Below are 25557 nucleotides of genomic sequence, written 5' to 3'. Positions count from 1 at the left end.
ACTTGTCAGAGCTCTAGGGCTCTGTGTAATTGTTCTGACGGAGGGCAAGTGAAGCAAAGTTGCGGTTGAAGCATTGTTACCAATAAAACGCATTGTTGGAAAACCAAAAATTAGATCTTTTTACTTGACGTTTTGTATGTTTCAACATACATCTTCAGAAGTGACCGTTGAGAATAGAAGAAACAACTTAATTTAAGTTTAATTAATTTATATAATTTTCGCGTGCGAAAATGAAAATATTTGATGGATTATAAATTCGAAAAACTGAAACAGCCGATCAAGAGAGGCACGAGGGTTGGATCTAGGGTATCTGTTGACTTTCCTACATCCACACACACCAAAAATGCGAAAAATGTCATATTTTACGGTCTACCTTTTTGGACTATTCCGGGGAGCATGCCCGCAGACACACGGCACTTGTGCGAGAAGATTGAACAATATGTTGCTCGACCAATTGCACTGTTAACATCTTAGCAAACCTTTGTAGTCAGGTTCTGTTAATTAATGGCCTTTTCACTTCTGTTCATCATGATAGCTTTGTTCAGATTGCGTTGGATTCAAATTGATCAAATTGTCCTTCATATGTTCAATTTAAAACTACAAGGTTTTTTAGTTCCTTTATTTTCTTAGTAAACACAAGCAAGGTGTCTTTATGATAACATTTGCAACATAAATCTTCATTGTGTCACATACATACATTGATACCCAATCGTATTAGTCTCTAAACTGCACAACTTTGAACTAGATTCGGCTGTCTTATTTACAACGAACTCATCTTTTCTATAGTTAGTTGAAGTTAGTTTAATAGAGGTATGTAAATCATCGTTAACGTTTATCATTAACTTGGAACGTTTGTTTCGATTTGTTATCGCTAGAGGGCTATGCTAATCAGTAAATATACAACACCTTCCCCACACCGCAAAGCTATATTTACAAACCAGTTGCGTAAATAAACCGAGTGTACCTGATCAGCTTTTGAATTGGGATTAACAGTTGTTTAAGTTCTCTTTGGCAACACTCCCTTGTAGAGGAAAGAAACCACGTACATTAAAAGCAAGGAAAAATTAGGAATGGCAAGTTGCTTAAATCGCACATTTCACCTGCTGTAGCTGCTTAGGCTGGCGTTCTCATTACTCATCATGTAAGAAACAAGACATGTTACTAAGGTTATTCAAACTGCAGCTTAAATCTAGTGTATCCAAATACCCAAAAAGAATTTTATAATATCGAAATAAAGAGCTACCCATTGGCAAAATATTTGGAACCCCTAACATTCAACATAAAAAGCATGAAAAAAACATGCAGGTTCTTTCTATGGATGAATATCATCGTAATATTATTTTGAACAGACCTTGACTTAGTGTCGTCTCTTCAGAAAAAATAAATAAGATCTCATGTGCATGAATCCAAAACTGTTCTGGATCAATCGCCATGCAGACGAAACGGTGATTATTTGCGATCCAAGGGAGCACTTTGCGGAACCTGACCTAAGGGGTAGCGATTAAAATACGAATACGGAGGTCGATACTGGGTTACTGGCAGAGGTGGCTGCATAGGGTAAGGCGGAGGCGGAGGGCTTACTTGCTGCAACTCTTTTCTTTGCCCTATAGGAAGAAGCCCTGGAGATGCGGGTTGTGGTGGTGGGCGGTATGGCTGAGCGGGAATTGGGTAGGGCTGGTATCCAGGCTGCTGCATGTTTAGTAATGGATATCCTGGCGTGAAAGTGGGGGGAGCGGGTGGACGAGCAATGGTTAACACTGGTCGATAGATCTTTACTCTCCATGCTGTCTGACCGGAGGGCATGGAGTAAGGATAAGAAGGAACGTACGGCTGCAGAGGGAATCCCGTAAAGGGATAACCCGGCTGTGGAACGGCCGCTGACAAAGGTTTTACGTGAGACTTTTCGTGGCTTTTCTCGCCCTCTGATTCCGTCTGTGACTCGCTGCCCTTCTCTTTACCGTGCGCCGCTTGTTTTGGATGTTGCACTGTAGGTTGATAATATTGCTGTGGAATGTAAGCAGGCACTGGTGCTGGCACTGGCGCTGGTACTGTGTACGGATAACTGAAAACCATGCCCTGTAGCTGTACCGGTGATTTGGCTTGACCCGGTTCTACCTTGGAGCCCTGAAGCTTTTGCTTGTCCTTTGTATTTTGGTTCATTTGGAAGAACTGTGGCATGGGCTGCTGAATCATCAGCTGTGGCTGCGGGTAAACAGGCCAAGGTTGAGGGTACACCGGTCTTGGGATGGCTTGGTAGGGCTGCGGTGCCTGGTGCAACGGTTGTGGCTGGCGTGGTAGAATTAGATACTGTTGAGATGGAAGTGCTTGTGGTCGAGGTGGAACCTGGTACCGATACTGTTGAGGCTGCGCCGGAACTGTGTAGGGGTACGGCTGTGGTCGAAGAACTGGGTTTTGGAACTGTTGTGGGGGAGGCTGTGGCTGGTACCCCGGATACTGGAGTGGCCACGGTGGGATTGGGTACTGGTAGTGCTGTGGTGGAGGTGGAACTGGAAATTGATAAGGCTGTGGTCGTGGAGGAACTTGGTATTGCGGCTGTTGTTGAGGTCGGAACTGCCCTTGTTGCGGGACTTGATACGTTGTTGGTGGAGGATAAGCTGGCACTTGATTAGGTGGGTTGTACTGTGGTTGAGGAGAACCAAACAAGTTGTACCCAGGCTGCTGCTGCGATGGCACTTGTGGCTGCTGTGTGCCAAAAGAGTTTTGGAAAAACTGCTGACCAAGTGGATCACAGCACCATGGGTTACACGCGTTGGGCATGCACTGCGAGCTCATGCAGTAACTTGGACATGAGCCTGGAGTCTGTTCCTCTGGAGAAACAAAGTTATTGATTAAACTTGTCCTGAAAAGCTTTGTAGGACTGTTATTTTACATTTAGTTGAATTTTGTCACGTCGCATATAAGCTAGCCAGCAAATGCACTCATCTTTTTTCCTGATATTTAGCCTGGCTGTTGACAAAGCATCATGCGACGGTTTGTCTGTATTCCCATACTACAACCTCCTTTTAATTTTCAATTTTTGATAGGATGGTTTGGCATTTGCTTCTGTGTGACTCCGTCTTAGAAGATGCTAAGAGTCCAGGAGAAAGGATTTCGTGATATTCTTGGCATTTCTGGTAACAAAGTAAGGAAGCGCGGATTGACCTCAACCAGTCATTTCCAGAGAGCATACCAGCTGTTTAGAGTACGCGCTTGGCGGGAGGGGACGAGTGCGCGCGGGGGAAAGACAATTTGAGAGTTTCCTCGCACAGGCTCTCGTGAAACTCTCGTCCTATTCAGTGATTACTCTGCTTGAATTCAGACTCTAACTCATCTATACGTCAGCGTTTACGTTTTCGTAACACTTACCAACAATCATAGTAGCATTAACAAGCTGCACCTTTTCCCCGTGTAGTGTCCCAGTGATAGAGCTTCTCTTAGCAGAATCACTTCCTTGAATGGAGTTTCGGAGAAGCTGGATCGGGTCAGCTGGGGAATCGTCATCGGGGGTGAAACGTAACTTGATATACGCCAATATTTTATCTCCTTCTCCTTTGCTGTTGGGGAATATAATCAATAAGTGAAGCCCTGCACAACCGAAGGACCATTTGCAGTGAATATACCACTGATGGGTGTGTTTTTATTAGGGTTTTAAACATCATGCCGGCATTATTTTGGAGATAATAGTGAGGCAAATGAATCTAACATTATGTTAAAATAATAGTAACGAAAACTGGAAGACGGCTGGGGGCCTTGGGAGAGCCAAAAAAAATCTGGGCACCGGTCACTTGACAAAACAGTACCCACAGCAGATATCAACATATTTTGCTAGCAAGGAATTCGTTGCGTGACAACCTTAGTTATCGCAAGCACTGGCTTATCTGTACTTACCTGAAATGATCCAATGTTACTTGCTCAAACCAATCGTAGTCGCCAAACACATCAAGAAACTGTCAATCAAACAGAAAACGGAATGGATCCGCTTCGTTAACAGACGTCAACTTCTAGTTTCTCTATTCATTTCTCATTGCATTTAATGGGTGATTTTTTTAAATCTCTTATCCCCTTTGTGATCAATGTACCAATTTCCTCAACCCTCATCTAAAAAAGAAAATGAATGTTGATATCGCAGCGGCAGGCTAAAAGACTCACGCAAGCAGAAGACAAGTGTGAACGTAAAGGTTCCCTCTTCTGTTAATGGTAATTTACATGGCTCTACAATCTCCTCAATCAAATATAATAATTTTTCCGCAAATAATGTTACTTGACAATTATACCTTAACATGTTATAACTTAGCATCTTGATTCAAAAACAACTCTTTTCAGACCAGATAGCCCGTTTTGGGGCCATCGGCAAGAAAGCGACTCATTTCTTCAAAGAAAGTAAGTTACTTTACAATAACCTGCAGGAATCAGTGCATTTTAATCGGAATACGACTGAAGTTTGTCAGGATACTTTATTCCGTGTTGCAACACGTGTACGCCTGATGAAAGATGAAAGGGTAAGCGAAGACACTGAAGCGATTATTGTGAGCTTACCGCTTCTTGGATATGCCTGCTGAGAGCCTGGTACCTAGTGCTTCCCGGGTAATAAAGGTTATCCGTCCATAGTTTATTCTCGTAACGAAGGATTACCAAGTATTCTGTAATGCCTAAAAATTAAAAACAGTCGTCGCGTACGTGTCAAACAGGTTCTTGTGTTCGCGCTTACAAAGACTTTACACTAAAATTCAACTACGCTAGTCATCTTTTGGATACTCCCTGGTTGCAAAAGTGTAAATTATCCCAAGCGCAAAGGTAATTACTTGAAACGTTTGAAGTAATTAAAAAAAAAAACTGATTAATGCGATTAACAACTGAAGAATTGATCGACACCCTTTTACGGGAATCGCGGCGGCCTCTTGGCTAGTGCGCTCTTACAAGGAGTCAAGGGAATTCTCTCTGCCATCTTCAGAAAAGACTTTTTACTCCAAGAGGGAGGGAATAGGTTCTACTGACCTCTGAGGGGTTTCTTACAGACGAACCCTCTTGCTCCATTGCATGGTTTGTACTTCCAGTTGAAGTTGGTGAAGATGACGCCACATTTCTTGCCAGGAAAATTCTTCTGGTAGTAATCCCAGTTCATGAAGTTTGGTTCACTGCCGTCCAACCATGCCATGATTCCTTGATTGTTCACATCACTAACACCGATCCAGGCATCCGAAACGCCACCTGAGGTCTGTTCATGAAATTTGAAAACACCCTGTTAGAAAGCGCGTGCGAAGCTCTTCTTCTATTTAATAATTAGATTATTCGCTCTCGATTTCTATGAGGTGATAGTTATAGAAATTGAGAACGAATAGTCTTATTGTTTTAGTATAAATCTACTAGTGGTTCAAAACTTCATTCTAAATCCTCTTCACAGATAGTTACTTCAAAAACGCAAAGAAGAGTGAGCCGTCATTTTGCTAACACCCGCACGCCGCTAAGTTACTCACTGTCTATCACAGAACAGATAGTGAGTAGTGTAGCCAATCAGAGAGCGGCATGCGTAATAGAACGCTAGTAGATTTATACTAAAACCCGATAGAAACACAGAACTAGCAGGTGCTGTTGACATATATATGATCCTTTTTGAGCAGTGTTTTCTAAAAGAAATAGCAAACATTTTCCATTTGACTGTGTTTCAATAACTTGTTAGCAACACGGCGGAGCGCTTTCTATTTCTTAAATTATTTAAAACGTGGATTTATTATCCAATGTTGAGCTTTACGAATCATGATTGCTTGAACTGTACCAATTAACTAAAAGGTAGGCGCTATTGTTCTCCCAAAACATCAATGCGCGACGCGCAATCAGCGTTGAGGGGAGCGATGATAATTCGCGCGAGCTGGACAAAATAATTTTTCAGCTAGCACCTTTCTCTAGTCCAAATTGAATTTACACGTTTGCTCCAGATCCTTTTTGGAATCCCGGGTTTCAGTCAACCGCGAAGGCTCAATAAGAACTATTTGTAATGTAGAAATGCTGAATGAAATACGTGCAAGATAAAATCTAGGCACGCAATGCGTACATTTGTTTACTAGGCGTTCTGCATGAGCTATTCACTGTCATTTGTTACATGCGCCGATGATTCAAGAAAATTCATTTGACTTCAGTAGGCACGACTGAACTAGTAAAGTGTACTGTCTACACCAGGAACCCATGATCCATGGGCTCCTGACTACATTAATAACGTACTAGAAGAGTCTTTATGAAGAAGTCTTCAGCTTCACTGTTTATCGATGCTAAGGTAGAAAATTGAGCGGCACATTTCTCTGATGCTTGAACCCAGTTCACTGGACCCGGGAAGAACTTGTAGCATATATTGTTGTACAGTTGGTATCCATTGGGGCAATTCGCTGTGAACATACATGAAATGTGTTATGTAGGATGTTGGGCTTCGTTACGAAGAAAATTTGTTACATTCGGAAATTAGTTTGTTATATTGGGACCTTTTTTACTTCAACCATGTAGTTGGTTGTTTTGGGAGGAGTGATTTGTTCCACTAGAAGAATTCCTCTATGACCCCTTGGTTACATGGGGAAGCTCCCTATATCGGAAGGTTCCTCACCAGGGGGTTGATTTGTCGAATTTCGAATTTCGAGTTTGCTATTCGGTAAGAGCAGGTCAATGGGCTTGTTACACAGGCCGGGGGGTTCCATATGTCAGGAGGCTCGTTGTATCGAAGGAAGGGGGGTTGCTATATATATCGGGAGATTCGTTACATCGCCTTATTTTATATGGGGAGGTTCATTGCCTCGCATTGTTTTCACAGGGACGTTAGTTATCTGTACTGAGTTTTATTACGCCAGGACGTTTGTATTCCACTGGCAGGGGGTTTGTTCTAAGGGGAGGTTTCTTGTATATCGTCAAGTTCTTAATATTGGGAGAAATCTTTAGTCGTATCGTTCCACAGAAGTTTGAATATGCAATGCAAAGAAATAGGAGGAATTTAGCTTACATGGTCCTATTTTTCCAACGCCACTACCTGAAACAGAGAGGTAAAAATTGTTAAACATTCAAAAATAAAAGACCGCTCATTACATATATGCGCCAACAGACATTTCTCGAAAGTGAACAATTTTCATGGATGGGAACCTAGATGGCGAAGAGAGGGTATCTTACTACAGCAGCTTTGACCGTTATTTTTGCTTGAAAAAAAAAGACAATGAAGAATTCTGGACACAGGATATTTTCTATCAAAGTTGTGAATCGTTGGAAACTGGCGCTGTCACACAACACATCAATTGCACTCTAAACAAATCGCGGTTTTTGCACGGGACCTAATAGTAAAACAAGAAAATTACATCCGCTGGAAAATTAGAGCTTTAGCAACAACAACAACAACAGCAACAACAACAATAACAACAACCGTGACAATAACAACTTTATTTGTACTCAACTAGAAATTAAATGAACAAAAATAAGTTGAAATAAAAAGAGTACATGGCTGCCCGAAATAACCTTAATGGGCTAATAAGACTGGGCAACCATCTTTAGTGATATTATTTGTAACCTTTATCAGAGCCATTTGTTTTTACTTTGATGAGACGTCATACGTAAAAAAAAATGTATTCTCCCAACGACATGACAAAGGAGACAGAGGAGAGAGAGAGCCTGGGAACGAGGTTGCGCTTCAGCACGCAACAGATGACAAGGTCAAGTCACAAATGGCTAATATTCAAATCCTTCTTTGACGCAGTCAACGATTAAAAAGTTAATATTTCAAGCTTTTCTTTTCCTTTATTTGAATAACAGCATTACAGTAATACCGCCTTAATTTAAGTTCCTTATCGATCCTTGATACTGGATTTTCGTGACTATTTTGTAATAAGCCATTAAGGCATTTGAGTGGAACAGAATTTCTTGGATCCCAGGATAGTTTGAGCGAACCAACCGTCGAAATTGTAACGTTTATATACACACGATTGGCTCCTAAGCCCGCTAAACCCGCTCCCTGAAGACCCGAACGTGCTGATTCGTTATAATTTTCTACTAAAAAAGGGCGAAAACAGTTAACATCGCTTGAACGAAGCAAATAATCAAACTACGGTTAAGTAATTTTAACGGACTAACAATGCAAAAGATGTTCAAATTAACTCGCGTTTGCGGTGTTCCTATTCTATTCAGGGATCACAAAACAAACTAAAGCGTATCAATAGAGTAATCATATTTTCCACCCTTAGCTAGGCCAGCTTCAACGATTTAAACAGATGGCCAGAATTGCTACTATAATAATTATAAGTGAACCGATCCACAAAATACGATATGTCTCCACTTCCGAATTCACCTTCTGGCCAAGTCTGGTAAAGGGAATCGTCTTAGTAATCCCAGCTTTGATATTTTCATGTGGGAAGGCAATAGTAGGGACCTTGCACTCCAAAAAATCACACAATGGCTTCCATCCTTGTTTTACGTTGTACACTAACAGCTTGTTAGAGGGAACAATGGACTTCACACGGTGGTTGTGGATACGACATCGCTTTCTTATAACATAGGTGGACTTGGGGTTAATAGATCCACCGGCGGCAGTAAGGAACGAATCCAAAACGTAATCGAATTTCCTCGAGGTTGGCGATAACATGGAGACAATGTTGGATCGCATAGCATGTATAAATTCCAATTGACGCACATAGCTTTCTATCCACGAATCTTCCTCTCTTACGCTCAAAATCACTTTGCACTCAGGAAAGGCTTCCAGTATTTCTTCGAAGAAGAAATTTCCAGGCGTATCCACACATACATCAGCATTCTGGTAAACTCGCTTCACATCAGGTTTGGCGCCAGTTTGAAAAACATCAACCCAGTGATCTAGGAAGTCAAACGTTTGCTCTTCCCAGTCGAACACCGTAAACCCGAGGTGCCGCAAGGCTTTGGCGATTGACTTAGTACCGGTTTTTCCATATCCTGCACAGATGATCTTCATGCGTAAAGCTATAAAAAGTGATCTGCTGTGACTGTTGTGATGTCAATTAATTGATCCTTGTTCAAATGTAGCTCGATAAAGTCACGAGCACATCTACTACATCACATTTCGACTGAAGGACTTATGTCTCTTGTTTTTTGTGTGTGTGCTATGACGTCATTCTATACTTGGCAAGTTAAGTATATCGTAAACTTTCGAATCTAACGACACTACAATAGTAAAAAACCCCAAAAATAGCGTGTCCAAAAGGCTGCTAATTCCGAAAGTAATGAGAGTTGCTGCATTATTAAGGTATGCCGGCACGCAGTAACCCTTGGAGAGCATAGGAATCACAAGTAAGAGACGGTGGTGAGGACTGGTGACCGTGGATCATATCAAATCCTCCCTACTTCTACGACTGCATAAAGATTGCCTATGACTCAAGACGCATCAAAGATTTAGTATTCAGAGTATGTAGAGTAATACCACTCTATTAAGTTCTTTATTGATTCTGTACATTTTCGTGACTGTGTTGAACAAACTTCCTTTGACCCTAAGGCAGCTGCGTCAATCATCCGTGTAATTGTGATACGTATGTACGCACGATTTGGGCAAAAACTCGATCCCTGCAGGCCAAAACGTTCTTTCTTTCTGATTCTTTTTAATTCTCTGATAAAGAATGCGACCTAAAGTATACGGGGTGTCAAGGACACACAGTATAACTAAAAGTTTAAACAATGATTAGTATCACCCAACTAGTGGACTAATGCAAATCCTGCATTTTAATTGGCTACGCTACTAGAGGTCTATTAGTAATAGTCCTCGAGTAGCGAAATTGGCGCAATCGTGCGTGACGCTTTCTTTCGTTTTATTCCCAGATAAATATTTCCTCAACTTGCATTTGCTAACTTTACTACTGTCTTTTCTGTCCGACTAGTTGGGTGATACTAAAACAATTAGACCCTTCGCCCCCAAGGGCCACGGTTCAATAGCCCATTCGGCTTCGCCTCATGGGGTATTGTTAATTAGTCGGGTATATACGCTTTAAGTTTATTGGGTAAACTTTTTACGAAATTGCAAAACAAAAGAGGTTGAATAAACTCTCGTAAATGGCGTATTATTTTGTATTGGAACATACTGAGTGATGAGAAACTACGATGTATCAACAGAGATGAACAAACCAGTGAAGACGCCACAGTTATTGCTCTTGCCAGTTGGCTTGTTTACTCATGAAAACAGATGGCCAAAATTGCCACTACAATTATTACAATAACTGTGCCGATTGCCAAAAGACCTCTCTGCATTTCCCATTTTATATGCTGGCCATATCTGGTCATGCCAATGGTGGAAGTAATTCCAGCTTTGATATTTTCATGTGGGAAGGCAATCGAGGGGACCTCGCAACCCAAGAAATCGCACAATGGCTTCCATCCTTGCCTCACGTTGTACACCAGCAACTTATCAGCGGGAACAATGGACTTCACACGGTGGTTGTGGATACGATATCGCTTTCTGAAAACATAGGTGGACTTGGGGTTACAAGAGCCAAATAGAGCATTACCGTAGGAGTTCACGACGCCCCTAACTTTACATGCTGTTGGCGATAACAAGTACCGAATCATGTATCGATATCGTGCCGCAGCGATCGACTCCAGTTGATTTACATGACTTTCCACCCAGGAATCTTCATCCCGTTCGCTCAGAATCACTTTACAGTCAGGAAAAGCTTCCAGAATTTCTTCGTAGAAAAAGGTTCCAGGCATATCAACGCATACATCAGCATTCTGGTAAAGTCGCTTAACATCAGGCTTGGCGCCATTTTGAAACACATCAACCCAGTCATCTAGAAAGTCAAAGATTTGCTCTTCCCAGTCGAACACTGTAAACCCAAGGTGCCGCAAGGCTTTGGCAATTGACTTAGTACCGGTTTTTGCATATCCTGCACAAACAATCTTCATGAGTAAGGCTAAGGAAAGTGAGTTCTTTCTCTGCTGTGATGTTTATATCTAGATCAGTCACGAAAGGTGTCCCGCAACCATCCACGAAAACGTTAAGGGGCTCATTTACATTTCCATAGATATGGACCTTGTGCCCAGACGTCCATCATTCTTCTTACCGAAAGGTCAGGATAACAGGAAGATAACAATTAATGACCATTAATATCAAATAAATAACGACAATTTTAAAATTGACAGACATGTCTCGGCTATGGTTAGCCAAATGTTGCAAAATTCAACAACTTGGACCTTCATATTCAACAACTTATATTTATGTTCAACAACATATATTTATATTCAACATTTTATATTTATAGTCAACGATACGCATTTTCTTTCAACTTCAACCCAAATTATTTTCATTCAACAAAAATATTTGTTCAACTTCAACCAAAAATAATTTCATTCAACAAAAATATTTGTTCAACTTCAACCGAAAATAATTTCATTCAACAACAATATTTGTTCAATTTCAACCCAGATTATTTTCATTCAACAAAAATATTTGTTCAACTTCAACCAAAAATAATTTCATTCAGCAACAATATTTGTTCAACTTCAACCACAATTATTTTTATTCAACAATAAAGTTCCCGGACATTCAAAATATCGTCATTCAACAAAATTCCCCGTCCCACCCCCTGAACTACCCCGAACGCTGTCACAAATCCCTAGTGTTTTGGGTACCCAAAACACTGAAAGCGTAAAACTGATGCAAGTGAAATCATCCACAATTCTGCTCAAAACCCATTTATCTTCTTACGAAGCTTTGTCTCAATAAATTAAAGCGTTCTTTAGCTTGATATAAACACAATACGTCTCTGAAAATAGTCGCAATTCATAACAGACTGTCTGATCCGAGTCCGCAGTTATAACGACATATAAAACCGAATTCACGCGCCAAAGATCCTTGTATGAACATGCGCTTGGTGCCTATCGATAACCCTTGAAATGCACGTTATTTAAAACGAGAAAGACGCTTTCTAAACCTCCGATAGGTGCGGCGATTAAAATCAATATGCGAACGAACGGCCGTCACGCAATATGCAGGTCTCAAGCTGTGACCGACCTCTGTATGTGTTGCCTGTCGGAAATAAACTCTGGCTTAGACTTGTTTGTCGCTCTTTCCTTTACCATCCCTCCTAGTATATGTAGATTTTGCCGGAATATATAAGATGAAGATATAAAAGGTTTGCTTTGCCTTTTAATCCTCGGTCGATTTGGCTACCCTGAATTAAAGAAACGATAACAAACAAGCATATTGGAAAGGGATACCCATATATCACCAGGGATTTAAGTATCCCACTTTCCCAGTGTTCAAAGGACGTAGTCTTGTCTACTTTATTTGCATTTTTTATAGAATTGTCTCCGAAGAAAAAACTGCTTTAATTGCAAAATCTAATAGGAGGGATGGTTAAGGAAAGAGCGAGAAATAAACAAGTCTAAGACTTTCCCTGTATCCAAGGATTAGCCTTGTCTATACTTTATTTATATTTATTTTGGTTTTGTCTCCGAGGCAAAAAACTTATTTCATGGCATAGAGAACTGTTCCCCGGCAAAATCTACGTACACTAGGAGAGATGGTCAAGGAAAGAGCGACAAACAAGTCTAAGCCAGAGTTTATTTCCGACAGGCAACACATACAGAGGTCGGTCACAGCTTGAGACCTGCATATTGCGTGACGGCCGTTCGTTCGCATATTGATTTTAATCGCCGCACTATCGGAGGTTTAGAAAGCGCCTTTCTCGTTTTAAATAACGTGCATTTCAAGGGTTATCGATAGGCACCAAGCGCATGTTCATACAAGGATCTTTGGCGCGTGAATTCGGTTTTATATGTCGTTATAACTGCGGACTCGGATCAGACAGTCTGTTATGAATTGCGACTATTTTCAGAGACGTATTGTGTTTATATCAAGCTAAAGAACGCTTTAATTTATTGAGACAAAGCTTCGTAAGAAGATAAATGGGTTTTGAGCAGAATTGTGGATGATTTCACTTGCATCAGTTTTACGCTTTCAGTGTTTTGGGTACCCAAAACACTAGGGATTTGTGACAGCGTTCGGGGTAGTTCAGGGGGTGGGACGGGGAATTTTGTTGAATGACGATATTTTGAATGTCCGGGAACTTTATTGTTGAATAAAAATAATTGTGGTTGAAGTTGAACAAATATTGTTGCTGAATGAAATTATTTTTGGTTGAAGTTGAACAAATATTTTTGTTGAATGAAAATAATCTGGGTTGAAGTTGAACAAATATTGTTGTTGAATGAAATTATTTTCGGTTGAAGTTGAACAAATATTTTTGTTGAATGAAATTATTTTTGGTTGAAGTTGAACAAATATTTTTGTTGAATGAAAATAATTTGGGTTGAAGTTGAAAGAAAATGCGTATCGTTGAATATAAACATAAAATGTTGAATATAAATATATGTTGTTGAACATAAATATAAGTTGTTGAATATGAAGGTCCAAGTTGTTGAATTTTGCAACATTTGGCTAACCATACTCGGCAGAAGCATCTACCTTCATCGGTGCGTTGCAATATGTGCATAGAGCATACTCCAAGCATGCTCGAAAATGCTAATGAGTAAAATAGGGGGAAGAAGAGCCGAAAAAAATTTTACAGTAAAGAAAAGCGTGAGAATTGCAATAACAAGTTTAGATTAACATGTTTGATTTGATGATTGAGAGAAGAGTTTTCCCTCCGGATGTGTAGAGCTTCTTTGATCTTGATATTGAGCTTTATTTTTATTAATATAAATGAGAACTTTAACGCAAGCTAATGGATATGTCTGTACGTCACTGTATTGCACAACTCTGCTAGCATCCAATGGTGATTGAGAGACTCACTCTGCCGCCTTTTGGTTCTCAATTTTGAAAAAAACAAAATGGCTGCCAACTATGGTAGAATGTGAGGTAATTGATGGACGAATGAAAGGAATATCAACTTTGGAAACCAGTGACAAGTGTTTTTGTGGGCAGAGTAACGGGAGATGGCCAACGCCAAATTTGCATTTGTCTAAAGTCTCCCCCATAAATCACGAAATGCATCCGCCTTCATACGATTTCTTGATCGGAGCGAATGGAAACGTATTTACAAAAATGCTCTCCACACGGTAAAAATGATTTAAAATGATTTATTTATCATTTGAAGTTTTGTAAGCTGCAAGAGTCTAAGAGCGTTCAAGATTATCAATTCATAAAATCGTGAATTAGTTTTCAAAATAATTGCGTTATAACTGTTGTACTGGCTCAAGAAGAAAACCAGAGACGAAGACTGATTCATGACAAATTCATCGCCCTTCAGGAGAGATCAATGCATAAGCCATTTGCTTTTACAAAGACGCCTGATTTACTGATCCAAACACGAAACATCGGAGTGCCAGTAATGTTACAACAAATATTACAGGAGAGTGCAGATTGCAGACGCTCTTAGGGTTCGTCAAGCAATCTTCCTGACGAGCACTAACATTGTTTGCGTAGGAGGTTACACTATTCGCTGACAAGAGAGCAAAATGTGAATAACTTCTCGTAATATGATATATGTAATGTGTTCTTCATTGGATCAAAAAAGAAACTAGAAGCAAAGCTTAAAGACGTACAATGATCGCGCTTCGAACACCGTAAATCCAAGATGCCGCAAGGCTTTGGCGATTGATTTAGTACCCGTTTTGATAAGTCTTGCACAGATGATCTTCATAGTTACGGCTTTCAGAAGTTTATGGCTCCTCTATTTGTGCGTTCATCAGAGTGACTTTTTATTGATCAGGTGTGACCAGAATCTTGTGCAATCGCAAGGGAAATTATAGTCTTGTCTCGAAGTCGTCCACCATGAAGAGACACATTTGCATTCTAGCTCTAAAGCATCGACCCAGTGATCTACAAAGTCAATTGCTTGGTCTTCTTCTTAAAAACCGTAAATTCAAGGTGCCGTAAGGCTTTGGCGATTGATTTAGTCCTCGTTTTCAGAAGTCCTGCACAGATGACCTGCTTAGTTACGGCTATCCTAATTTTAATGCTCCTGACCTCTATTCTGTCCGTTTGTCTGAGTGATTTTTATTCAGCTGTAACACAAGAATCGTGTGCTATTGGATGTCAAAACATGCCACTTTTGTTGCACTGATCCATGGAAAATCACATTTGCGTTCTAGCTCAAGGTATATGTCTGTAAATACCGAGCAGTCATCCCAACGTAACGGGCCAATTAAGGAATCGGATTGGCTGACTGATTATTTTGCTATGGGTTAGGGTTAGGGTTAGGGTCTACAGTTTTTTTTTTTTTCACTTTAGGGTTTAGGGCTTGTGTAAAAACAAAAAAACCCTGACACTGTTTCAGAAAATATTTCCATTTTTTTTTAAATTTTTTTTTTTTATCTTTGCGTAGGACGAGCCAGGGTGTAAGATAAGACAAGAAGGGATTGAAAGGAGAAGGAGTGACAAAGGTGCTCTTTTACCAGGGTCCCGTAAGCGGACAAGTGAAAGACTTGTAATTTTAAAGGAAACTACCACCTGCTCGGTACTTTTGCTTTCCATGAGATCAGGGAATGTTTTCATTTAACTAATTTGCACAACGGGGTACTCCGCTATACTCTCCTACGAACGCACTGGAAAATTAACCCGGACCACCGTGCGCGCATAGTTTTCTTCAAATCGGATTGATTCGCTTACTACCCATACTACCAATATTTCATCACTTCTTTATATGCAGGAGTACTATAAATACCTCCTCGGGCTTCAAGCCAAAACCCTGCGAGGATGATTAACTTAACAAAGTCCTCAAAAAACATTGGTGTACTTCATTGAATACGTTTTGCAGGTGGAATGCTGATCTATAACTTTAATCAAAGTGGCTTTCGTACAGAAAATGTCTCTGCGTTTCTTGTCATGGTGGAAAAATCATTACTAAAAGTTGAGTTATCGCCAGAAATTACAACGAGATTTTGGTGAGTACCAAAAACAGAACTCACCCAAAACTGTGTGTTCGATGACGTTCGATTACCCAGCGCAATCGATCCTCATTCGTTCTATTTGGTTTCGATTAATTTGCTCTTTTGCTTTGCTGCAATTTGAAGGAATTTTCTAATATCACGAGAAGTGTTTATCCATTGCTACGCAAGCTTTCGTACTGTTATTCATTTATTATATGACGGACAAAATTACGAAATCAATGCGCCTGCATTAATTAAAACAAAAACAACAACAACAATCCTTAAACATTAATTTGCGTGACACTACGATAAATTGGCCTGCTCTCAGCAATCATAATTCTCAGTCCTAAAATATACAACTTCGCAGGAAATATGAATCATTAAATTAATTATTCATCCAGTACCCTTCAAATTTTTACACAATATTGAGTTTCAACTATTAGCTGACAAGACAAAAAACGTGGGCAAGCCCTAGCAATATAATTTTAACAATTGCTTAACTAGCGCGCGTTGGATATGAGATGGTAACTTGCCAACGAGGCGCGTAGGGCCGAGTTTGCTATAATCATCTTATATCCAACAAGCGCGAGTGGAATTATTGTGTTATTAAAATCGTCCCCAAAATATAGAAACTAAAACAAAAAAATTACGAAAACCTCAAAAAAACTACACGTCCGCTTACCATACTTGTAGAGCATGGTATAATTAACAATTATTCCATGAGCGCGCGTTGGCTATAACCAATATCATATCCAACAAGCGCGAATGGAATAATTGTTTTATTAAATTCGGTGCGTTTGTATACTTGGAAATTATAGCTTAATTTTATTGGATTTTAATTTTACTAAGCGACCGGAAGTCGATGTGGCAAACAACAACAAGTGGGAAATCACATGACATGCGCGTCGTTTGTCAAATTAGTTGAATGAAAAATATGAAAGCGAAGCAAGCGAATTTGCAATCAAGTAGAATTCAAGGAACATCTACCACATGAAGGAGATATAACCTTGGTCAGAAACGCACCGAATTTAATAAAACAATTATTCCATTCGCGCTTGTTGGATATGATATTGGTTATAGCCAACGCGCGCTCATGGAATAATTGTTAAATATACCATGATGGCTAAGCCAATGAAAGCAATTGAATTGAATTATCAAATGATTTAGATATAGTAGCAATATATGTGATATGTTCTACATTGGATCAAAAAAGAAACTAGAAACAAAGATATTTACGTAAAATGTTCGCCCTTCAAGTACCCTACCAGTCAGTGTTTGAATTTACCCTTAGACCAGTGTCACTGATTTAAGCAGATGGCCAAAACTGTTGCTACAATTATTACAAGAACTGAACCGATTGCAAAAAAACCTCTCTGCACCTCCCTTTTCACCTGCTGGCCATATCTGGTCTCGGGAAGTGTGCCAATAATCTCAGCTTTGATATTTTCATGTGGAAAGGCAACAGTTGGGACTTCACACTCCAAGAAATCACACAATGGCTTCCATCCTTCTTTTACGTTGTACACTAACAGTTTGTCAGCGGGAACAATGGACTTAACTCGGTCGTTGTGGATACGATATCGCTTTCTGAAAACACAGGTGGACTTGTACTTGGAGTAGGAAGATCCAATGGCGGCATTAAGGAAGGACTTGACTACATAAGACACCTTCTTTGCGGTGGGGGATAACAACATGGCAACCTTGGACCTTGCAGCATACAATGATTCAAAATGATAAGAAAGACTTTCTACCCACGAATCTTCCTCTCTTACCATCAGAATCACTTTACAGTCAGGAAAAGCTTCCAGTATTTCCTCAACGAAGAAGTATCCAGGGAAATCCACGAATGCATCGGCGTTATGGTAAACTCGCTTTGCATCTAGCGTGGCGCCATTTTGAAAAACGTCGAGCCAGTGATCCACAAAGTCCAAAGTTTGTTCTTCCCAGTCGAACACTTTAAAGCCAAGGTACTGCAAGGCTTTGGCCATCGATTTAGTACCGGTTTTCATAATTCCTGCACAGATGATCTTCATAGTTACGGCCCAGTTCAGAAGTTTAATGCTCCTTACCTCTATTCTGTCAGTCCGTGTGAGTTATTTTGTTCAGGTGCAACCAGAATGTTGTGATATTGCGTGTGACATTTGATTCTTGTCACGAGCTCGTCTAACGCCCTCAAGCCAATCCATGTCCAATCCTTCATCGGTCCGTTGCAATATGTGCATAGAGCATACTCCAAGCATACTCGAAAATGTTAATGAGTACAAAAGCGGGAAGGAGAGCTCAAAAAAATTTTACAGTAAAGAAGAGCGTGAAAATTACAATAACAAGTTTAGATTAACATGTTTGATTTGATGATTGAGAGAACGGTTTTCCCTCCCGATGCGTAGAGCTTCTTTGATCTCGATCTTGAGCTATGAATTTTACAATGAATAAGTTGCCAGTAATCGGATACCCGTGTTTGCGCGAAGAACTCTGGGATCGTCAGGGGGCAAACATTGCTAGTCGCTGAAACGAAGTGTATGGCGAAAAGTTGTTTCGAGGTACAAGAAAACGATTTTTGAGAGGGATCAACGCTTTTTCGCCGTCGTTTTTATCGCAAATGGATTTGGGCAATGTTAATATGTGGAATATGTAAGTTTTTCTTTGAATAACCGTGAAATATGTGACAAAATCTACCGATAAACTCCGTTGTTTGCGTGAGGTTTATTGTGAAATTTACATCGCGTAATGGTCTGAAAATATTACAAAATTAATTAGGTATGAATCGAGACGGAGGAATAACCCAGTAAAGCCTTTTAAGTTGTGTACAGGCTACTTTTGGCTTATTTGAAAGCTTAGTCGTACAAATAATACTGGAAATAAGCCCGGTGGCGATCATTGTACTGTCAGGGGTTGATTTAATGACAAATGAGTCCGCGCGACTCATGCTGTGTGGCTACTGTGTTGCTCAAAGCCTTTGTTTTGCTTTTACAAGCAGGTATTTCAGTGATTTTCCATTCTATAACAGATCAAGGGTAGCTCCTTGAATATATCTCTAAGTATTTGTATTTGAAAGTGCCATTTGTGCGTGATTATGCTTTCCAAAGCTTGGTATTGACGGTTGAGTGAAATAGCCCGACACAAAGGGTAGTAGTTCATTCTGCAATTTTCGATTTCTGTTTTAGAGCTTCTTTTCTGTCCTAATATTTAACTTCTCGGAGGGTCTTTTCTACCATTTGCTCCGGGTAGCCTCTCGAGATCAGGCGTGTATTGAAATTTTCAATATTCTCTTCAATGTATTTCACAATAAACCTCACGCAAGCAAAAGGGAGTTTATCGGTAAATTGTTTCACTTATTTCACGGTTATTCAAACAAAAACTTACATTTTCCATGTATCAAAATTGCCAAAATCAATTTGCGATAAAAGAACGGCGAAAAAGCGTTGATCTCTCTCCAAAACCATGTTTTTGGGCGTCGAAACAACTTTTCGCCATACATTTCCTTCTAGCGACTTGCAATGTTTGCCCCCTGACGATCCCAGAGTTCTTTTCGCAAACACGGGTATCCGATTACTGGCAACTCATTCATTCTTTCCGACCTCTATTCAGCATCGAACCATTGATCATCAAAGTTGCAAGCTTACCCTTCCAGTCAAGCACCGTATATCCAAGGTACCGCAAAGCCTTGGCGATTGATTTAGTACCCGTTCAGTTAGAAGTATTGCACAGATGACCTTCATAGTTATGGCTATCCGATGCTACTGACCTCTATTCTGTCAGTTCGTCTGAGTAATTTTTATTCTGGTGTAACACAAGAATCATATGCTATTGGGTGTCAAAACTTGCCACATCTAACACACTTATCTGTTTACCTGGGGGAATTACCTACAGCAACTTTACTTCTGACAATAGTTGTACACAAAATTTTCAGCAAAATATCTCCGTCCTTGTTTAAGGACGTAAATGGTGAAATTTTGCCGACTTTGAGTCAGAAGGAAAAACGCTGCTTACCCTCACGTCGTAGTTTAGGAAAAGTGAGGAAGCGCCCCTGTCCTCGGAAAGAGCCGCACAACTTAACAGTCGCTTTTCATACATTTGTTAGACACAAAACTCTGTTTAGACAAAAGTGTGCTTTCTCGCTGTGAAAATTCTTTTTCAGTTGTGGCGTGATTCTCGGAGTTTCGCGCAAGCAAAATTTACTATTTACTTAACATTAACAACTTAGGTGGCCTCCGCTATAAGCCTGGAGGTTTTTTGAAGGTCTCCTCGCCGCCTTTTGGTTAGGACAGGTTTTTTTTTTCCCATCGGCTAGACATAAAGACACGTTAATAAAGTTTTTATGTTATGTTATGTTATGTACAAAAAAATGGGCGAGTGAAGCACAGTTATGGCTGAAGCATTTTTACCATCTAGAGTCCTTACCTAAGCTTCTGCTTCCTAATAATTAATGAACGCTCTGGGTTAAATTCCTTTGCTATAATAAGTAAAATGTAGAATAAGGGCTATAAAAGATGGCCACGAGTGAGAAACACAGAGAGAATGCATGAAATGATTCGACTTTTGCAAATCGAATCCAACAGTTTTGCGATTTCGTCTCCTTAATTAATTCTAACGCTGCAGAACAGGAGTGTTCGAAATCTTGTGTTTAACACATGTTACGTAGCCAGGCGAAAGTCATGGTAGATTGCCATGGTATATTGTATATTACTTCTGTAGGACAACATATCATTTCCAGGACATTACTCCACCAATAAGACAGCGACAAGAACTAAGCATTGCAAGGTTTAAAAGGCTCAAGACTCTTTTTAGCTTATTTTGCTATATTAAACATCGCTATTAGATTTAAACTTATTTTCATTTTAGTGCCACAGCTTTCCCTACCTGTAACGGGAAGCACATTGCGCAGATAGTTTCCATTATTACCAGGGGGATCAAACAAGGCCACGATGTAGGTTTTCCCGCTTGCACTTTTCGCCTTTCCAACTCCAATTTCCTTTGACCCAGCCCATACCAACTGCGTGAAATAAGCGGACTTGAGCGATCCCTTCGCGCTGTGAAAATCGTAAAATCTAATTGCATTATACCACGACTGTACACTTTTAGTAACAACATCATTGGTTTCCTTGGTCGAAAAAATGTTTTGGCCATATTTGGAGTTGACGTCAATTTTTTCTTTGTCTTCATTGGCCAGCTGCGTGGCCCATAACTCTGCTTTATTGGTCAGGTCAAGTGACAGCTGCAGAGGGGTAGCGGCGTGCATCAGACGGTATTTGTTAATCTTTTGCAGTTCCTTCTCCAAAAACAACTCAACTTGAGAGTCTGTGGAGGAAAGTGCGCAGATTGTTGGTTAGTTCTTATAACTAACAGACAAGTTATCATCTTTTTGTTGGGGACGAGATATGTACAGGTATTTGTTCGAGGTAATTACCTGTCCTAAAAATAAACGGTTTTTCGAGAGAACAGATAATATCTAAGAACTAAAGTCCAGGCTTGTTTACTAACTTTTAAATATTTTACACAAGCAGTCTTCTTTTGTCAGTTTTCATTTTCATCATCCTTGGGTGAATCTTTACTCATAAAGATTATTTTTTCCCAATCTTCCAACTTGAATATGACGCTGCAATAGTTAATTGGCCGTCATCTTACATTTCATTGCAAGGGTGAGCCCTTACTACTTAATTTGATTAAACCAATACATATGTACACATAAAACAAATTAAAAAGCTAGGAGATAAGGCTTTATATATCTTTGGATATTCCCCATTTTTGGCTATGGGACGTGAATAATTTATGCTCTAACATGGAGAGAATTTGGGCTCCGGGGCTATAGGTACTTCACTATATACACTACATAGGTATGTGCTGTCCCGAAGGGAATTTTTGCGTCTGCACCGTTTAGTATTCTACAAATTTTGGCAGGAAAATAGGCACAGTTCTGGTATGGTTTTATGGGCACCTAGGTCTGAAATGATTTGGTTTGATCTGAAAATTTGCATAGAGGATTTGCATAGTTGAGCGGCAGGGCTCCAGCAAACTTGCTCCTTCCCCTGGGAATTTAATGCCCAGCCATAGATTTTCCAACTATTTTGCTGCTTTCGCATAGCAATGTGAGTGTCACAAAACCATCGTTATCAAACCGATCAAAAACAGCTTCATCAGCTTGGCTCAATTACCTGGAGAAGAACTGGTAGGAGAGACTTGCCCAGTGGGAGTGGGTTTAGGTGCAGCCTCGACTGTCGTGAGAAATACGAGCAAAGTTCCCAAACACGTTTGGAGGAACATGCTGGACGAGCTCCTGTAGAAAATAAGAATAACAATCATAATTAATGTGTTCATTATTTTTCACAATAACTGTCAAATTTTGCATGGTTGGGCTCGTTGTCTAATTTTCTCGTCAACGACAGAACAGGAGCACAAGACAAAAGGTTAACCATAACTGGATTACAAGTTACTCATCTCTAGACGCTTTGTTCGATTCACAAAAACAATCCTGCTCTGATTTCGTTCAGCCAAATGTTTGAATTTCCTATATTAATAACTGATCGTCGATTTCGTACCGAGAGAAGTTTCATTGCAAATTACGTTTTTTGAAAACCATTAAAGGTATTCAATATTCTGATAGTCTTTAACAATTCTTTACGTTGTATCGCAGTTAGTTTTACTCATTAGTTGTATTTTGCTCGTCTAATGGCTTACAGACACGCTATATAACAAACTGAGAATCGTTTAGAATAAAGACAACAGACCTTTCCCGCATTCCAACAAACAATGGCGCCAAGTCGAGGTCAGGGTGGACAAAAATAGAGCAAATGTATGAAAATGTCGACCCCAACCTGGCCTCGCTGATGTGCTATTGTTTGTACGTACTCAAGGGGATTAAAAGAAAGGTCTATTTTAAATGAAAAAAAAAAAAATCGTTTTTCCAATGTGTAGCTGTTTCGGCAGTATTGTCATCATATGGGGACTTCCATTTCTTTCTATTAAGGGGTCGGGTAGTACCTAAAGTAAAATTACCATAGGCGTTCAGTATTCAGGACAAAGCTATGTGCCATATTTTGTATACTACAAGGCTTTCCTTGTTTACTTTAAAACTTCAAACAAATTTCGCAAGTTAGAAGAACTGCACATTTTTATCGCCTTCAGCTCAGCAGGGATTAAATCCAACTTCGGTCAACTTCGTTAATTTGTCATATCTTATGACAATATCTATGACAAATTTGTTTATTATCACGTTAAGAGGCGAGTGGTCGGGAAGGATGATTAATCAAACCAGTAAAATGCATGTCTCATCAGCTTAGTGTCTTCTACAGAAAACTCTGAATATAAGTTCAGTCTGTACGTTACGAATTCAAGGGGTTTGCCATTGGACACCCTCACACTTTTAAAGATCGAGTGTGAGTGTACCTAATAAATCATTAAGAGCATCTCAATGCCGGCTGGTGGCTTAGCAGTTTTTTGGTTGTTTGTTTTTTCTTCAGTTTTGTCTTCACTGATATAAACGAAGCACAGTAAAGTTAAACAGCTCGAAGATAGTGCTCTGAGTTTTTACGCGTCATTTCCAGCAGTTTCGATTATCTAACATGCGACTCATTAGTTGTTTGGGCTAAAAAATAAAACCAAAACACTGTTTGTCTGACAGTTGATTGTTAATAATAATTAGCTGCCAGAAAAAGTAGACTATAGCTCAAGGTATCAATGCTGCTCCGTTTCCACTTAGAGTTCGGTGAAAGCAGCTTCCCATAAACGTATTTGCTTGTATAGAGATCCGCCCATGCTTTCCCCTCCAATTACAAGTTTCAAATCGGCCCACATCGCCGGGTACTCTTAAATTGAGCCTTACAAACCCGCATGTCAGTTACCAGCTACCAAAAGCAGGTATTTCTACCTTTCGACCGCAAGAAAAATTTGCCTCTTCGATTTTATCGTTGCTTTAAGCTGATAGCTAAACTCTCTTATCTCGACTGCCTTCTGACCCCAATCCTTGGCACACATATTTTATCGATACCAATTATAATCTCACTCGTGACCGAGACTACGAGTGGCAATAGAGGACAATCTCTTCCCACTGAGTTCCGCCAATAAAGCCCTGATCTCACGCCAATATTCAGTGATCGCTTCATGACGCAATGTAAGTAATGATGTATCTCAATGAAATAATCTACCTTATCAAACTTGTTTTCTTAATAAGACATACCTCCGCCACTCAGGTTTCTTCTTTCCGTCAAACAAAACTTCTTAACGACCCGCAGACAAAACTCGCAAACCAGAAAGTCTTTTAACTATTGAATAAATTATGAGTATAGAACACGGAACGTCGATCAGACAATACGAGATATAATTGGCTGGCCTGGAACCTGCCAGTTGGCCCCAATGATTCACTCGACAGATATTCAGCTACCGGAAAACGTAGCGTACTGTTTTGACACTCAGAACAGTAAAAGGTTTCCGTGGGGGTAATAGGGAGTTTTTAAAAACAAATCACAACGGCGACGCCAAAGAGAAAGCCGTCACCAAACAAATGGTTTGATAAGCAGAAAAATGGTTCTGCACGTGCGTTTTGAATCTTGGAACATTTCTACCCTGCTAAATAGCAACGTGAAATGACCCGAGTTCTGCTTATTTTGGAGAACGTGAACCGCAACGGCTTTTTCTTTGAATTGAACGCTGTCATTCAAATTTAGCCTGAGCAAGCTTTTAGATCGTTAGGCCTACACGGTTGCGACATTCGACAAGGTAAAATGCAAATCCACTTTACACAAGCGTCGTCGTCGGCGTCGAACTCGTTGGTAAAGCTCTTCAGCTAATACCAAGATATTTAGGGTGTATTTTGTTTTACTGCGACCAAGTATATTCGGGTTTCCTTCGATTTAATTTCACGATATATTTTGTTCATCGCATAAAGTGGCCTAGCTAGAAGAGTTTCAATCATTTGTCTAATAATCCCAAACAAAATTCATGAGAGTCGAGGGAACAGGACATATTCCTCGAAATTCTCCTAACTTCACTATACTATTCTTGGTATAAGATCTTAGGAGAATTTAGTTCTGTATCTCCTGAGGCCATTATTCGTAACACCTTATTATGTGCCTTGTTTTTCAGGCCTGTTCGCCCTCATCATGCGTCGTTCACAGTGACTCGCTGTTATAGAGTTCTAAGATGCGGTCTTAGAACAGTTTTTAGCTTCCTCTCACAGTTAAAAAAACAAACGTTTAGTAAACTTTCTGGCGATTTTACCCGACATCAGTATTGAGGGGGAAATGAGTGAGTTAGAAGTACCCTTGATAGAGCTTCGTAGTGTGTATAAGAGAGTGTGAAAATTAGAAAGGTATACTTAGAAAAATTGTCAGTTTAAGTAAGCCGTCGTGATGGTGAACTGCAGTTCTATAGGCACAGTCACTTTCCATTCGAAAAGCTGTAATGATTCAATTTAGCATCCAGGGCTAGTTTTTGAAGCTCAAGAGGGAGCACTTATCACAGAAGGGCACTTATTAGGAACGGGGTGCTGGTCCTTTTCGGACAATTTTAATTTATTTCAATTTGATAAGTAGTTAAATGACGTAAAGGGTAACAATGACGTCTCTTACAGCCATAACATCATTTGATTCATTATTTCAAACTTTCGCACTGGGGACGTATTGGAATGGAAGGAAGCGCGTATTGGAATAGGGGGGCATATGAAGATGCCGGCCAAAGACAGATCGGTAAAGAGAGCACTTATTACAAGGAGGG

At 40.0% G+C, this 25557-nt stretch overlaps 4 protein-coding genes across 5 annotated transcripts; all 4 read right to left on the bottom strand.

Moving 5' to 3' along the window:
* Positions 1–344: 344 nt before the first annotated feature.
* On the bottom strand, positions 345–24110 carry LOC110052055 (uncharacterized). 2 transcript variants are annotated; one of them, XM_089278995.1, is made up of 10 exons: positions 24023–24110; positions 22002–22123; positions 20710–21147; positions 6980–7006; positions 6217–6377; positions 4996–5215; positions 4537–4649; positions 3889–3947; positions 3367–3554; positions 345–2828 (listed from the first exon to the last, which is right to left on the bottom strand). In XM_089278995.1, the coding sequence occupies exons 2-10, from the start codon at positions 22108–22110 to the stop codon at positions 1450–1452; spliced, it is 2694 nt and encodes an 897-aa protein (XP_089135121.1). In that variant the 5' UTR covers positions 22111–22123; positions 24023–24110; the 3' UTR covers positions 345–1449. The 2 variants fall into 2 exon arrangements, with proteins under 2 accessions (XP_089135121.1, XP_089135120.1); XM_089278994.1 differs by lacking the exon at positions 24023–24110 and having other exon boundaries at positions 22002–22164.
* On the bottom strand, positions 7390–9233 carry LOC110051815 (uncharacterized). Its single transcript, XM_020757889.2, has one exon. It carries the CDS (start codon positions 8942–8944, stop codon positions 8216–8218), a length of 729 nt encoding a protein of 242 aa, XP_020613548.2. The 5' UTR covers positions 8945–9233; the 3' UTR covers positions 7390–8215.
* LOC110052030 (uncharacterized) lies at positions 9381–11001 on the bottom strand. The gene has a single exon (XM_020758150.2). It carries the CDS (start codon positions 10879–10881, stop codon positions 10147–10149), a length of 735 nt encoding a protein of 244 aa, XP_020613809.1. The 5' UTR covers positions 10882–11001; the 3' UTR covers positions 9381–10146.
* On the bottom strand, positions 15728–18314 carry LOC110066217 (uncharacterized). Its single transcript, XM_020773427.2, has one exon. It carries the CDS (start codon positions 17880–17882, stop codon positions 17148–17150), a length of 735 nt encoding a protein of 244 aa, XP_020629086.1. The 5' UTR covers positions 17883–18314; the 3' UTR covers positions 15728–17147.
* Positions 24111–25557: the final 1447 nt, after the last annotated feature.

The sequence above is a fragment of the Orbicella faveolata genome, unplaced genomic scaffold (genome assembly GCF_042242905.1).
Source record: "Orbicella faveolata isolate gen_17 unplaced genomic scaffold, um_ofav_v1 contig_47, whole genome shotgun sequence".
NCBI lineage: Eukaryota > Metazoa > Cnidaria > Anthozoa > Scleractinia > Merulinidae > Orbicella > Orbicella faveolata.
Note: the sequence above shows the minus strand (reverse complement) of the source record. Positions and strands in the feature narration are given on the sequence as shown.

Excerpts from the sequence above, each read along its gene's own strand:
- LOC110051815 (XM_020757889.2), bottom strand. The coding sequence starts at position 8,944 with ATGAAGATCATCTGTGCAGGATATGGAAAAACCGGTACTAAGTCAATC.
- LOC110052030 (XM_020758150.2), bottom strand. The coding sequence starts at position 10,881 with ATGAAGATTGTTTGTGCAGGATATGCAAAAACCGGTACTAAGTCAATT.
- LOC110066217 (XM_020773427.2), bottom strand. The coding sequence starts at position 17,882 with ATGAAGATCATCTGTGCAGGAATTATGAAAACCGGTACTAAATCGATG.
- LOC110052055 (XM_089278994.1), bottom strand. The coding sequence starts at position 22,164 with ATGAACACATTAATTATGATTGTTATTCTTATTTTCTACAGGAGCTCG. Across the intron at positions 6,378-6,979 it reads CGTTGGAAAAATAGGACCAT|CGAATTGCCCCAATGGATAC; the intron begins GTAAGCTAAATT and ends GTATGTTCACAG. Across the intron at positions 5,216-6,216 it reads TCTTCATAAAGACTCTTCTA|ACCTCAGGTGGCGTTTCGGA; the intron begins GTACGTTATTAA and ends TTTCATGAACAG.